General features: G+C 37.8%; 2 protein-coding genes across 2 annotated transcripts; one reads left to right on the top strand and one right to left on the bottom strand.

The window, feature by feature from the left end:
• Positions 1-5,158: 5,158 nt before the first annotated feature.
• Positions 5,159-6,091, top strand: LOC144293235 (olfactory receptor 4C46). The gene has a single exon (XM_077864326.1). The coding sequence runs from the start codon at positions 5,162-5,164 to the stop codon at positions 6,089-6,091; it is 930 nt and encodes a 309-aa protein (XP_077720452.1). The 5' UTR covers positions 5,159-5,161.
• Positions 6,092-12,935: 6,844 nt separating this feature from the next.
• On the bottom strand, positions 12,936-13,865 carry LOC144293234 (olfactory receptor 4C12). Its single transcript, XM_077864325.1, has one exon. The coding sequence runs from the start codon at positions 13,863-13,865 to the stop codon at positions 12,936-12,938; it is 930 nt and encodes a 309-aa protein (XP_077720451.1).
• Between the last annotated feature and the right edge of the window lie 1,344 nt (positions 13,866-15,209).

The following is a 15,209-nucleotide window of genomic DNA, read 5'->3' as shown; positions in this document are numbered from 1 at the left end:
TTCTTGTTGTGATTTAGTTCTAATTTCAAGGCATTATGGTCCGAGAATATGCAGGGGACAATCCCAATCTTTTGGTATCGGTTCAGACCCGATTTGTGACCCAATATGTGGTCTATTCTGGAGAAAGTTCCATGTGCGCTTGAGAAGAATGTGTATTCAGTTGAGTTTGGATGTAAAGTTCTGTAGATATCTGTGAAATCCATCTGGTCCAGTGTATCATTTAAAGCCCTCGTTTCTTTGGAGATGTTTTGCTTAGAAGACCTATCGAGTATAGAAAGAGCTAGATTGAAATCACCAAGTATAAGTGTATTATTATCTAAGTATTTCTTTATAGGTTTTGGATACTAAAAAAGGTTTTCCTTTATGTGATATGTCATTTGCAAATATCTTCTCCCATTCTATAAGTTGCCTTTAGATTTGTTGAGTGTTTCCTTTATTGTGCAGAAGCTTTTTAGCTTGATGAAGTCCAAATAGTTTTTTGGTTTTGTTTCCATTGTTTTTGGAGATGTGTCTAGCAAGAAGTTCCTGCAGCTGAGATCAAAGAGGTTGCCACCTCTGTTTTCCTCTACAATTTTGATGGATTCTTGTCTCACATGTAGATCTTTCATCCATTTTCAATTCATTTTTGTCTGGTTTCATTCTACATGTGACTGTCCAATTATCCAAACACCACTTGTTGAAAAGACTGTCTTTTCTCCATTGGATACTCTTTCCTGCTTTGTCAAAGATGAGATGACCATAGAGTTGAGAGTCCATTTCTGGGTTCTCTATTCTGTTCCACTGACATAAGTGCCTATTTTTGTGCCAGTACATACGGTCTTGATGATCACAGCTTTGTAATATGGCTTGAAGTCTGACATTGAGATGCACCAGTTTTAGTTTTCTTCTTCAAGATTCCTCTGGCTCAGGGACCTCAGGGTCTTTTTTGATTCCATACAAATTTTAGGATTACTTTTTCCAGTTTTGTGAAAAATGTCAATGGTATTCTGATAGGGATTGCATTGAATGCATAGATTGCTCTGGGTAGCATAGACATTTTAACATTAACTATTCTTCCAATCCATGAGCATGGAAGGTTTCTCTATTCCTTTGTGTCTTCTTCTTTTTCTTTCATAAGTGTTCTATAGTTTTTAGAGTACAGATCCTTTACTTCTTTGGTTAGGTTTATTCCTACATATCTTATGATTTTGGTGCAGTTATAAATGGGATTGATTCCTTAATTTCTCTTTCTTCTGTCTCATTGTTAGTGTATAGAAATGCAACTTATTTCTGTGCATTGATTTTTATATCCAGCCACTTTGCTGAATTGTGGTATGAGTTTTAGTAATTTTGGGGTGGAGTCTTTGGGTTTTCCACAAAAAGTATCATGTCATCTGTGAAGGGAGAGAGTTTGGCTCCTTCTTTATCAATTTGAATGCCTTTTGTTTCTTTTTGATTTCTGATTGCTGGGGCTAGGACTTCTAGTATTATATTGAACAACAGTGGTGAGTGGGCATCCCTGTCATGTTTCTGACCTTAGAGGAAAAGTTCTCTCTTTTTCCTGAGTGATGAAATGTTAAATAGCTTGGTTGTGGTGATTACTTCACAATGTATACTTATGTTAACATATCAAGTTATACATCTTAAATTCACACAACTTTATTTGTTCATGATATTTCAATAAGCCAAAGAAAAAGAGGTCCAAGAACTTTAAAATGGCTGTCCATTTGCTTTATGCCCTCACTGCTCTAGATCTTAAGGAATCATTAGTGGGTTCCTAAAAAGATTTAATATTGATTATTAAGGAGAAACTCCTCTGTGATGTGAGCCTACAGGGGAACTACATCACAGATACACTGGAATTATGGCATCCTTCTATTTACATGGAATCTGGCTTTCTTTCTCTCTTTGTAATTTTATTTATTTATTCATGAGAGGCACATAGAGAGAGGCAGAGACATAGGCAGAGGGAGAAGTAGGCTCCCTGCAGGGAGCCTGATGCAAGACTCTTCATCCAAGGGTCCCAGGATCATGACCTGAGCCAAAGGCAGATGCTCAATCCCTGAGCCATTCGAGTGCCCTGGCATTCAGTTTTCTGAACAACCCAGGACACAGAGGGGAAGGAGACTCACAGGCTTAGGTTCCAAGTGTAGGAAATACAATTCTCCACCTAAGAATGAGTGTTTGTCAACACGTCTCCTTAGAATACTGTTTCTAAGACAAAGCCTTTCCATCAAAGGAGATAATTAATTCCTGGGAGAGGAAACAAGAGCTCCAAGACAAGGTCCCTGAACCTTGATGCAAACCTCTTTAAATATCCTTACAGGGAAAAGTTAAAATGTTTCTGTTCACCTCTCCAGAGCAAGATTCATCATGAGCAGAATGAACCACCTGAATGTAATTTCTCCACACTGTCTGCCTCTTGCTCCACAGGACCAAAGCCATAAATAGATTATTTCTCTGTAGTGTTTCGAGTGAATCCATTCTAAATTCAAAACCAGAAAACATATTTCAAATAGATTTTCTGTGAAAAAGTTTTGAGGTGTTAGGCTCAATGGAAAGATTTTGGACTCATAAGAGTACTCTTTTATTTTAGTAGACTCATTGAGGAATAATGATATACTACCCAAAATTGCACATATCTAATGTATACAGTTTCTTTTTTTAAAAGATTTATTTATTTATTTATGATAGACATAGAGAGAGAGAGGCAGAGACACAGGCAGAGGGAGAAGCAGGCTCCATGCTGGGAGCCCGACGTGGGACTCGATCCCGGGACTCCAGGATCGCGCCCTGGACCAAAGGCAGGAACTAAACTGCTGAGCCACCCAGGGATCCCCTGTATACAGTTTCTTAATAACTGTTGAATTGATAGTGAATTATCTGAATAGGCCCTTCCCAAGTGTGACATATTTTTCATATTGAAAATTACTTATTACAAGTAGATGTCAGTTTGAAGATGAGACTGTTGCTGAATACCCCCAAACATCACTAAGATCATCCAAGACAGCTAAGGTAAGTTTTTCAATAGTGTTGATACTTTATTAAAGTACTTCCCACATATAGTACACATTATTTTTTGACACTTTCCAAACATACTAATAGAATAATTTATCCTTATCCAATGCTTCAAAAGATGATTTATGAATATTATTAGCTAATTTGACACTTAAAAAATTGGGGGCTCATTAAGAAAATGGTAGGACCCTGCTTTCTGACACTAGGCACCATGCTTTGACCATAAGACACCTCCTAATAATGAAGAAAAATCATAAGAATGAAAACACATTTTTATTGCATTACAAACCCACAAATATGAAAATTAAATGAAAAAGATCACCAGCTGTTTGTCCAAGCACAAGCATGGAGAACAGTTCCTGGGATTAACTTCTATGCATGACACAAGTCTCTATTGTTTCTTTGAGTGTAAAATTGGTGGTGATCCTTCCTAAACTCATTGCATAGTTAAATATTTCTGTGGTATTATTACCCAAACTGTCAATACTTCCTATCTAGTAGGGGCAATCACAGTCATAAAATTAAATGAAAGTCCTTTGTGTGTCCCAAACAGTGTGGTCAATGTTTCAAATAATTAGGATAACCTGTAAGGTGGATATTATTATTCTTGCTTTATAGATGAGGAAACAAGGATGTAAGGTACTAAGGTAATGCACCCCAGATAAAAGAAATTACAAATGGAAGAACAAGGATTCTACTCTGGTCTTTCTGATTTTCAAACCAATACAATTAACCACGGGGATAATTGGTTTTTATATTTTGCAGAAGAGTGTGGCAGCCCATTCTTTAGAGGATACGGTAAGAAAGACTTAGTACTCGAGGAGAGATCAAGAAAAAAAAGGGTTGTTCAATGAAAGGGTAACACATTTTAAGATTTGTGAGTTCCAATATGCCATTGTGTGTGCTGTGTGTCTGCTAATGAAACTGCTGCACATAAGCTTGCCTCTAAAATTCTATTAAAGTAATTACAAGTATCATGGTTATATCAAAAAGAGATGACTAATTCAACTTGTTGTTTCTTGTAAAGTAACAATATAGGGCATGGATTAAAAATTTGGAGGGCCAACAATTAACAAGTATAACCATAAGTATAACCTGACCTTTCTTTGCTCCAGCCTTTATTAGCTACTCAGTCATTGGGCAAGATTCTTAACTTCTTCTCTATGCTTCTATTCCCTAATGTGTAAAATAGGGATTAAAATGAGCGATCCTGTAGGTTTGTAGTGAGGCTTACCTAACCAAATATCTGCAAAAACACTTAAAGCACACTAAGTGTTCAGTTAGCTTTGGTTAATATTACCATCATTGTTATAATTATTAACATTTATCTCTGAGATTGTTTCCTCATCTGCAAAATGAACGATATTAATACCAACCACACAGGTCATCATATGAAAAAGGACCATGTACACAAAGTACTTGCTACATACCATGCACACAGCAATCAATTGTTCAAAAGTATATATTTCTAGCTATTCTAAAGTCATTGGACTTAGGAAACATGCATTATGATTACATGAAAGTAGCTCTTGTATCCATCCAATACATTCCCATCACCATTGCCCTGTTACTCTTTATTCAACTACTATGAATAGTCTGCCACTGGGATTCCTGTGTCTTCCTTCCACCCCCTAAATGAACCTCAAATCATTTCAGGCAAAGCACACAAAGATCTTTACAAGAATAAAATCCAAGATTCCTCCCTTCACAGTCTTCTTTATCCCCCAATCATGTTCTTAGTTACCTTCCATGGTTCTCCATTTCCAAGAAATTAAAGAGAAAAGTCTGAGGTTCTGTATTTGGAGACATCCATCTACCACCACACCTCAGGTTTGGCTACCGTGGTGTGTACAATCTACTACTTCAATTTAGACTCTTGGTCATCTGGGATGACTTATTGTGCACATGTAGTCTCCTGCCTGTGTGTTTCCAAAAGTTCCATATGCCCATAATCTTAACAAACTTCAACTGAGAGGCAATCTGAATAATTTTCAAGCACTCAGAATCTTTATTTCCAACATACACACAACCTCAAAAGAATTCACAGTTCAATAGAATCCAAGAATGTATTACATATTAGAATGGTGAGTTCAGCAAATTCAAGGTTGCATTAATAAAAATTATTTTCTTTTCAGGCAATATAATTAACTATCAGGTGAAGCACATGGAGATTAGGAACAATGTGACAGAGTTTGTTCTACTGGGGCTTACAGAGAATCCAAAGATGCAGAAAATTGTATTTGTTGTGTTTTTTGTCATCTACACCATCACTGTGGTAGGTAATATGCTCATTGTGATCACCATCACTGCCAGCCCATTGTTGGGATCCCCCATGTACTTTTTCCTGGCCTATCTCTCCTTTATTGATGCCTGCTACTCCTCTGTCAATACTCCCAAACTGATCATAGATTCGCTCCATGAAAAGAAGACTACCCTGTACAATGGATGCATGACCCAAATATTTGGGGAACATTTTTTTGGAGGTGCTGAAGGCATCCTGCTTACTGTGATGGCCTATGACCGTTATGTGGCTATCTGCAAGCCACTGCACTACACAACCATCATGAATCGGCGAGTGTGTGGCCTGTTAATGGGAGTGGTGTGGGTTGGAGGCTTTCTTCATGCAACTATACAGATCCTCTTCATTTTCCAATTACCCTTTTGTGGTCCAAATGTCATAGATCATTTTATGTGTGATCTGAATCCTTTGCTCAATCTTGCCTGCACTGATACCCACACTTTAGGGCTCTTCGTTGCTGCCAACAGTGGATTCATCTGTCTGCTAAACTTCCTCCTCTTAATGATCTCCTATGTGGTCATTCTACGCTCCCTCCGGAATCACAACTTGGAGGCAAAGCGCAAAGCCCTCTCCACCTGTGTCTCCCACATCACAGTGGTTGTCCTATTCTTTGTGCCCTGCATATTTGTGTACATGAGACCCGCAGCTACATTATCCATTGATAAAGCAGTTGCAGTGTTCTACACTATTATAACTCCCATGTTAAACCCCTTAATCTATACCTTGAGAAATGCCCAAATGAAAAATGCTATTAGGAAATTGTGTAGTAAGAAAGCTATTTCAGGTGACAAATAAACGTGCCTGGGGCTCAACATTGATTCAATGGAAACAAAGGCCAAAATGACATTTTGGATGATTTCCACAAGGAATGCCTAAGGGAGGGAGAAATAAATTAACCACTATGAATCATAAATTCTGTATTGAGAGTAGCAGCAATGGATGTAAGAAAAGAGAAAATATAACCCAGGACCACTTTGCATATTCAGAAAACTCTACCAAATTGGGGTTTAGTTTTACTAGCTTCAACCATATATATGGATTCATAGGCTTTCCTTCTAATAACAACTTAAAGAAATAATAGAATTTATTGTTATCAAGTAATAATCTCTATAAAAATCCAAGGAGGTAGGCCCTGCTATCATCACTGATTATAGAAACTGATAGAAAGGGGAAACGTGTGAGGAAACAGAGAAAAGGAAAGATACCAATACACTGGAAAGCCAGTAATAATCAGAACTGACTGATTTCCCAGATCATGTTCTTAAATGCTGTTAAATGCCAGGCAAATATACTAGTTCATTATCTACAACAAAAAAGCCTAATAGTTTTTCAGGAATAACTGCTTGTTTTCACATATCACAATTGATTGTACATGTTGCCTATAACATTATGGCATGTAACTGTTTAGGGCTATAAAAGCATTAGCCATTTAACCTCTGAAGGGATAAGTGAAGATTAGGCCAGGTTTCCAAGTTCCCTTGTAGGCTTCAGAACCATTTTTTATTGCTCATATCAGTCATATTACACTGTTACCATATCAGAAACAGTAATGACTCAAAGAATATTTTTATTTCAGACAGAAAATTCTATTTATTAAATATACAGTCATTTTCTCTAAAGTACTTGCCTACTATGTAACAATAGTCTCTACGAGGTAGCATGATGTCTGGTGCACAATAAATATTGAGTGAATGAATGAATGAATGAATGAATGAATGAAAAGTATAAAGGAGATGAAAAATTCAAAAATAAAGAGCAAGAAAGTAGTACTGGAAGCTAGGGAATTCTTTCCCACTTTTATCTGATTCAATTCTAAGGAGAATTCTGGTTAGGCTCTCAGGGGAACTACAATTTGTTTTTATTCCTGCTTATACTAAGGATGGAAAATAAATTTAAACTATAATTCTCAATATATAAGCAGAGTTTACCTTGGTATTCTCCCACCTTCGGTGACATTTTAGTATCTTATGAATGTGGCCTGCTTATGTTATGATTTTTTGTTAATCAGCTTACTTTCTTAAATATTTTATTTATTTATTCATGAGAGACACAGAGAGAGGCACAGACACAGGCAGAGGGAGAAGCGGGCTCCCAGCGGGGAGCCCCCTGGAGGATGCAATCCCAGAACCTCGGGATCAAAACCTGAGCCAAAGACAGATGCTGTTCTCATTCATTTGGGGAATATAAATAATAGTGAAAGGGAATAAAAGGGAAGGGAGAAGAAATGTGTGGGAAATATCAGAAAGGGAGATAGAACATAAAGACTCCTAACTCTGGGAAACAAATTAGGGGTGGTGGAAGGGGAGGAGGGCGGGGGGTGGGGGTGAGTGGGTGACGGGCACTGAGGGGGACACTTGACGGGATGAGCACTGGGTGTTATTCTGTATGTTGGTAAATTGAACACCAATAAAAATTATTTTATTAAAAAAAAAAACAAAGACAGATGCTCAACCATGAGCGACCCAGGTGTCCCAATCAGTTTAGTTTTTGGTACCACATCTTTATTAAAATATGTGGCTCTTTCTAAACACAAGTCTCAGGATAAACATATACCATCCGTTCCTTTTGTCCTTCCTTAATTTATCAACAAATATTTTTGAGCCCAAGAAATGTATCAGGCATGTTGATAGCTGCTGGGGCTTCAGTGGTGAATAAAAAGAGAACCAGATTTTCCCTTCACAGACCTTGTGAAGATTCCATTGAAAGAATCCCAGGAGGAAGTTTTACAAGTGCTACAAATGGTAAGAGAGTGGAGTCACGAGGTGCTATGAAGCTACATTGGAGAGACATATAGGATCAGAAGATTCCTAGATGAAAAAACATAACAAGCAGAACCCAGTGGTGGAAATAAGTCAATTGGCAGAGTGTCCTGGAAAATGGAATACATAAAAAAGGCCAGGAGGTAACAAAGAATATGGAGGAAACCTAGTCAATTCAATATGGCTAACCAATTCAAAAACATTGAAAGTTTGTTTTTAATCCAGAGAGTGGTACAGTTAGATTTGAGTTTCAGAATGATAACTCTGGCTACAGGGTGGGAAATGGATTGAAGGGGATAAGACTAGCAAAGGAGAGTAGTTAGAGGTTGCAGTGATGATTGGGATGTGAAAGTTTGGAGCCCTACACTCTGGTAGTGTAGGAACCTTGAGTATATAGATGGCAATTAAAGCCATAAAAGTATCAGATATCAGTTATGGAAAGTGTGATTTGGTCAACTATGGGTGGTCTATCAAATAGCAATTTTGACATTTTTAGAAAGAAAAAAAGCAAAAAAAATCCAAAAATCAAACTATAGAAATGTCAATTTGTCTATTATTAGAAATTCAGTAGGATACCAAATCTATAAAATAAAAACAGGCTATGAAAGAAATTTTAAAAATCAGATTGGCATCAGAATTTTTGTTAACAAAAGTAGAAATTAGGAGCTAATGAAAAAATCTTTTATGTTCTCAAGGAAAAAAGCTGTAACCAGTAATTCTGTTTCATGCAACATAGGATATAAATATGAGAATAAAATTCATTTTCAGACATGCAAAGACTCATAAATTTTATTGGTCAAAAATTAAACCTCAGCAAAACTGAATTCAAGGCATTCAAGACCATGCGCCATGACCAAGGGGGATTAGCCCCATGATGCTAGATTTGAGTTTAAAATATGCAAATAAATTTGATATTGATTTTTATTTTTTTATTTTTATTTTTCTATTTGCTAGACATGTTTAATAAGTCAATAATGTGACAGTATCATGAAGGATCAAAAATCATGATGTGTAAATAATGGTTATAGTAACTGAAGATATTTAATCTAGAGAAGAAAAGACTTGGGTACACATGATAGCTATTTTTATATATACTTAAAAGGGCAATCATAGGGAAAAAGGACTAGATTTCCTATTACACATGGTGAAATTTATAGAAGCATACTCTTTGACTTGATATAAAGGAAGATTTTTTTTAAAACATGACTGCTTAGGAGTGTTCAAGGAGGGTCAGATGACCAGTGATTGGGAATATTTCATAAGCAGGAGTGAGTAGCAGGAATGAGATGATCATGTAATCATCTCGATAGAGACAGAATGTATTTAATAAAGTTCAACCACCTTTCATGATTAAAATTCTCAACAAAAGAATTCGAAGGAAGTTTCCTCAACACATAAAAAAAGACCATTTACAAAAAGCCCACTGCTAACATGATAATCAATGGGAGAAAACTAATAGCTTTTCCTCTGAGATCCAGTACAAGGAAAGGAAGCCCATGCCACTTCTATTCAACATAGTACTTGAAGTACCAGCAAGAGCCATCAGACAAGAAAAATAAATAAGACATCCAAATTGGAAAGAAAAAGGAAAAATTATATCTACGTAAATGACATAATCATATATGTGGAAAACCCTAACCTCCACACACACAAAAACTATTAAAACGAATAAATAAATTCAGTAGAGATGCAGAATACATACAAAAATTCTTTGCATTTCTTTACATTAACAATAAACTATACAAAAAGGAAATGAACGAACTAGGGGTGGTGGAAGGGGAGGAGGGTGGGGGGTGGGGGTGAATGGGTGACCAGCACTGAGGGGGGCACTTGACGGGATGAGCACTGGGTGTTATTCTGTATGTTGGCAAATTGAACACCAATAAAAAATAAATTTGTTATTAAAAAAAAACAAAAAGGAAATGAAGAAAATAATTCCATTTACAATAGCATCAAAAAGAAAAAATACTTAGGAATAAATGTAATCAATAAATGAAAAATCTCTACACTTAAAACTATAAGACATTGATTGAAGAAATTGAAAAAGACACAAGCAAATGGAAAGATCCCATGTTCATATATTGGAAAAATTAATATTGTTAAAACGTTAACAGGGATGCCTGGGTGGCTCAGTGGTTGGGTGACTGCCTTCCACCCAGAGCATAATCCTGGAGTCCTGGGATCAAGTCCCACATCATGTACCCTGCATGGAGCCTGCTTCTCCCTCTGCCTGTGTCTCTGCCTCTCTCCTTCTGTGTCTCTCATGAATAAATAAATAAAATATTTTTAAAAATAAATAAAATATAAAACGTTTACATTACCCAAAGCCATCCATAGATTCAATAAAATGCCTACCAAAATTCAAATGATATTTGTCACAGAAATGAAACAATCCTAAAATACATCTGAAACCACCAAAAACCTTAAATTGCCAAAGCAACCCTGAGAAAGAAGACAAAGTTGAAAGCATCACACTTCCATTTCCTGACTTCAAACTACTATATTTCAAACTGTAGTAATGGAACCACTATGGTACTAGAATAAAAATAGATACCTATTTAAATAGAATAGAATTGAGAGCCCAAAAATAAACCCTTACATACATAGCCAATTAATATTTGACAAGATTATCAGGGTTCCTGGGTAGCTCAGTCAGTTAAGCATCTGCCTTCAGCTTGTGTCATAATCCCAGGGTCCTGGGATCAAACCCTGCATCAGGGTCCCTGCTCAGTTGGGAGTCTGCTTCTCCCTCCCCCACTTCCCCTGCTTGTGTTCTCTCACTCACTCTCTCTCTCTCTCTCTCTCTCAAATAAATAAATAAACAAAATCCTTAAATATATATATTTGACAAGGATATCAAGACTATTCAGGAGAGGGATCCCTGGGTGGCTCAGCAGTTTAGCACCTGCACCTGCCTTCGGCCCAGGGTGCGATCCTGGAGTCCCGAGATCGAATCCCACACAGGGCTCCTTGCATGGAGACACATGCCTGTGTCTCTGCTTCTCTCCCTCTCTGTGTGTCTCTTATGAATAAATAAATAAAAATCTTAAAAAAAAAAGACTACTCAGGAGGAAAAGATAGTCTCTTCAATAAATCGTATTAGGAAAACTGGATATTTACATGCAAAAGAATGAAATTGGATCCTTGTACCAGGTACAAAAATCACCTCAAAATGGATTAAAGACTTAATGTAAGACCTGAAGTCATAAAACTGATAGAAGAAAATATAGGGGAAAAGCTTATTGACTATGGGCTGGTAATGATTTCTCGGATATGTTTCTTATCTCAGCTTGCTCTATATCATTTCCAAGAGTGTGTACCTGAGGGAAGAGGCCGGAAAGACATCTAGTGGTATTGACACTGCCACCTCCATGGATGACTTCCCAATGAGTTTCAGTGGCACTTATGCAGGCAGGTTCCAGGGAATCTCACAGGCACCCAGAAATCAGGTTCTCAGTTCAGTTGATCTGCACCATAATTGGGGTGTTTTCCACCAGCCTTGGTCCAACTGCAACCTTGAGGGTTGTTTCCTGCTTGTCAGTCCAGGCCACAGTCCTCTGTTTACCTGCCTCAGACAACCAGTGACCCAGTGGGATGTTCCCACCTTACTAGTCCCTTTTTTGCCTGTCAGTCTCTCTCCATCTACCATGAACTAGTTCTGGCCCAAGACAAGCTAGTGAACTTCACCATCCAATGGGCAACAACTACTCCTTCTCCAAAAGATGAATCCCTGCCTTGGGGAAGGATTCTACCTTCTAAACATGTTCCTTTCTTTGATATTCATCTCTCAGTCCCAGGGTGTTCTTTGGAGTAATCATTAGCCATTTCCAGTTAATGCTCTGATATAGCAAACAATTGTATGTAAACATCCCCTTTTCAAATTACTGTGTTATCTGTCTCCTATATGGGCCCTGAGTGCTACAATATGGAAAATACCTAATACACCTATAGGCTTTATAGGCATTTGATAAATACTATCTTTTTTTACTGTACAACCAAAATGTAATAAGCAAAAAAAATCACAAAATAAAGAAGTTATATTGATACCAGAGCCCAAAATGAAGGAATATCATTAACCCTGTTATTCTCAATAATCAGTAGTAATCAACATCTCACTATTACATAAGATTATTTTTTAATTTCTTTTTATTGGAGTTCAATTTGCCAACATATAGGTTAATGTGTTCATCCCATCAAGTGCCCTCTCAGGCCCATCAGCCAGTCACCCCAACCCACGCCCACCTCCCTTTCCACTACCCCTTGTTCATTACCCAGAGTTAGCTGTCTCTCATGTTCTGTCACCCTCTCTGATATTTCCCACTCATTTTCTCTCCTTTCCCCTTTATTCCCTTTCACTATTTTTTATATTTCCCAAATGAATGAGACCATATAATGTTTGTCCTTCTCTGATTGACTTCTCAGCGGTTTAGCGCCGCCTTCAGCCCAGGGTGTGATCCTGGAGATCCGGATCACGCGCTTCAGGCTCCCTGCATGGAGCCTGCTTCTCCCTCTGCCTGTGTCTCTGCCTCTCTGTGTATATCACGAATAGATTTTTTAAAATCTTTTAAAAAAACAAACATAAGATTATTTTAATACCAATCCAATATTCTAGATTCATATGTTCTAGCTTCTAAAGATATTTGAGATTTTCAAGTAATAGGTAAATATCTATGGATTAAAAAGCAGTAAATTGTGATGACAAGAGTATGGGATAAGAGACAGTAAGTCTGGATTCCAGTCCAAGCCGTAGTTCTGTGCTTAAGTGGTTATCTGCTGATGTTTTCCAACTCCTTGTTAGAGTTGATGTCTTCATCTGTAGATCAAGAGGCTTGCACTAGATTACCTCTATTACTTCTAGGTGTGGTGCTCAAAGATTCTGTTTATTCATTATCTGAAGTCACGTTTTTTCTCCAGAGCTTCCTCATAGCATTTTTTACCTCAGCATTTCTGAGGGTGTAGATTAAGGGATTTAACATTGGGACCACCATAGTGTAAAAGACAGCAACAGCTTTATCAATGGGCAAAGTGGTCACTGGGCGCAGATACACAAATATGCAAGGCACAAAGGAGAAAACAACCACTGTAATGTGAGAGACACAGGTGGAAAGTGCTTTGCGCCTCCCCTCCAAGCTATAGTTCTTTAGGGAGTACAGGATGACCACATAGGACACCACCAATAGGAGGAAGTTTAAAAGGCAGATGAAACCACTGTTGAGAGCAACAAAGAGACCAAGGGTATGAGTGTCCATGCAGACAAGTTTCAACAAAGGGTACAAATCACACATGAAATGATCTATGACATTGGGTCCACAGAAGGGCAGCCAGACTGTGAAGAGGATCTGAATGGTTGCATGGAGAAATCCTCCAGTCCAGGCCACGCCCAGCAGGAGAATGCACAGCCTATGGTTCATGACAGTAGTATAGTGAAGAGGTTTGCAGATGGCCACATAGCGATCATAGGCCATCACTATCAGCAGGATGATCTCCGTAGCACCAAAAATGTGTTCTGCATAGACTTGAGCCATACACCCATTAAAGGAGATAACTTTCTTTTCATGAAGGGAGTCCACAATCAGCTTAGGAGCTGAAGAGGAAGAATAAATTGTGTCTATCACGGAAAGATGAGTCAGAAAGAAGTACATGGGGGAGTTCAGAGCCTGGCTGGTGGTAATGGTAACCACAATGAGCAGGTTGCCTGAGAGTGTTACCATGTACAGAATCAAAAATCCCAGAAATACTATATTCTGCATTGTGGGGTTCTGTGTAAGACCTATTAAAATAAATTCAGTCACATTTCTTTTATTCTCCATCTATGTGGTATAGGTGATTAAAACTCCAGGGAGGAATGCTTTACCTTTAAAAAAATGAAAGAAAGAGAAAAGGAACCATAAAATCATGAAACAGTCCAAAACTCTGACCTTTAACAGTACTCTAACAATCTCACAGATGATTCCTTCTCTTTCAAAACTCTGAAGGAATAGGTACTTCAAAACTTCTCTTAGTGGACACTCAATTAAACTTCAATATAGTATTTAAATATAGTATTCAAAGCTAAGTTTTGCCACTTTTTCCTGGACCTCAGATTGCTTTATTCTCTGTATCTCAATGTATTCTTAAATGCCAAAGGCAGTGAAGGGTAAGATAAACTGTCCCTGTTACACATGGGCAAGGTACAGAATGAGGAATATGGAAAGAATACCTCTTCCAGATGATCCCACAAATTCTTCACTGAGAAGCTTGCCTTAGAGTTCCAAAGCCCAAGATAGTGATCTCCATTCTGGAAGCCCAATGCATCAGAGAATCCTTCCAGGGACAAGAACCCTTAAGAGGAAAATTGAGCACACTTCTAATTACCAATTCTTCTCTAGAGGAGATGGCCTTTGGGAGAACCAAAAATCGACTAATATGTTTTTATAGCTTCTTGAAGGTCCAGGCTAAAAATGGAGTTTCATGGTCAAAATCAGACAGAAAACCCCAAATTTGACTCATTAATTATCATTATTTCATTTATTATTTCTTTCTTATCAATCTTGAAGTAAATTGAGTATATTTTTAAATGATTGTCTATTATAATTTTCATCTGTCCCACACCATATAGAAACTAACATACAGTTCATATTCCCACCAACAGTGCAAGAGGTTTCCCCTTTCTTCACTCTGGAAAACTGTGTGGAGGGTCCTCAAAGAGTTAAAAATAGTGCTGCCCTACGACCCAGCAATTGCATGGCTAAGGATTTACCCCAAGGATACAGAGGCAGTAAAACACCGGGACACCTGCACCCCGATGTTTATAGCAGCAATGTCCACAATAGCCAAACTGTGGAATGAGCCTCGGTGTCCATTGAAAGATGAATGGATAAAGAAGATGTGGTATATGTATACAATGGAATATTACTCAGCCATTAGAAACGACAAATACCCACCATTTGCTTCGATGTGGATGGACCTGGAGGGTGTTATGCTGAGTGAAATATGTCAATTGGAAAAGGACAAACAGTATATGGTCTCATTCATTTGGGGAAATTAAAAATTAGTGAAAGGGAATAAAGGGAAAGGAGAGAAAATGAGTGAAAATATCAGTGAGGGTGACAAAACATGAGAGACACCTAACTCTGGGAAATGAACAGGGGTAGTGGAAGGGGAAGTGGGTGGGG

The sequence above is a fragment of the Canis aureus genome, chromosome 21, assembly GCF_053574225.1.
Source record: "Canis aureus isolate CA01 chromosome 21, VMU_Caureus_v.1.0, whole genome shotgun sequence".
NCBI classification, from domain to species: Eukaryota; Metazoa; Chordata; class Mammalia; order Carnivora; family Canidae; genus Canis; species Canis aureus.
This window is presented reverse-complemented; position numbering and strand designations above follow the sequence as displayed.

What these genes read in the sequence shown, in the direction of transcription:
- LOC144293235 (XM_077864326.1), top strand. Translation starts at nt 5,162, where the DNA reads ATGGAGATTAGGAACAATGTGACAGAGTTTGTTCTACTGGGGCTTACA.
- LOC144293234 (XM_077864325.1), bottom strand. Translation starts at nt 13,865, where the DNA reads ATGGAGAATAAAAGAAATGTGACTGAATTTATTTTAATAGGTCTTACA.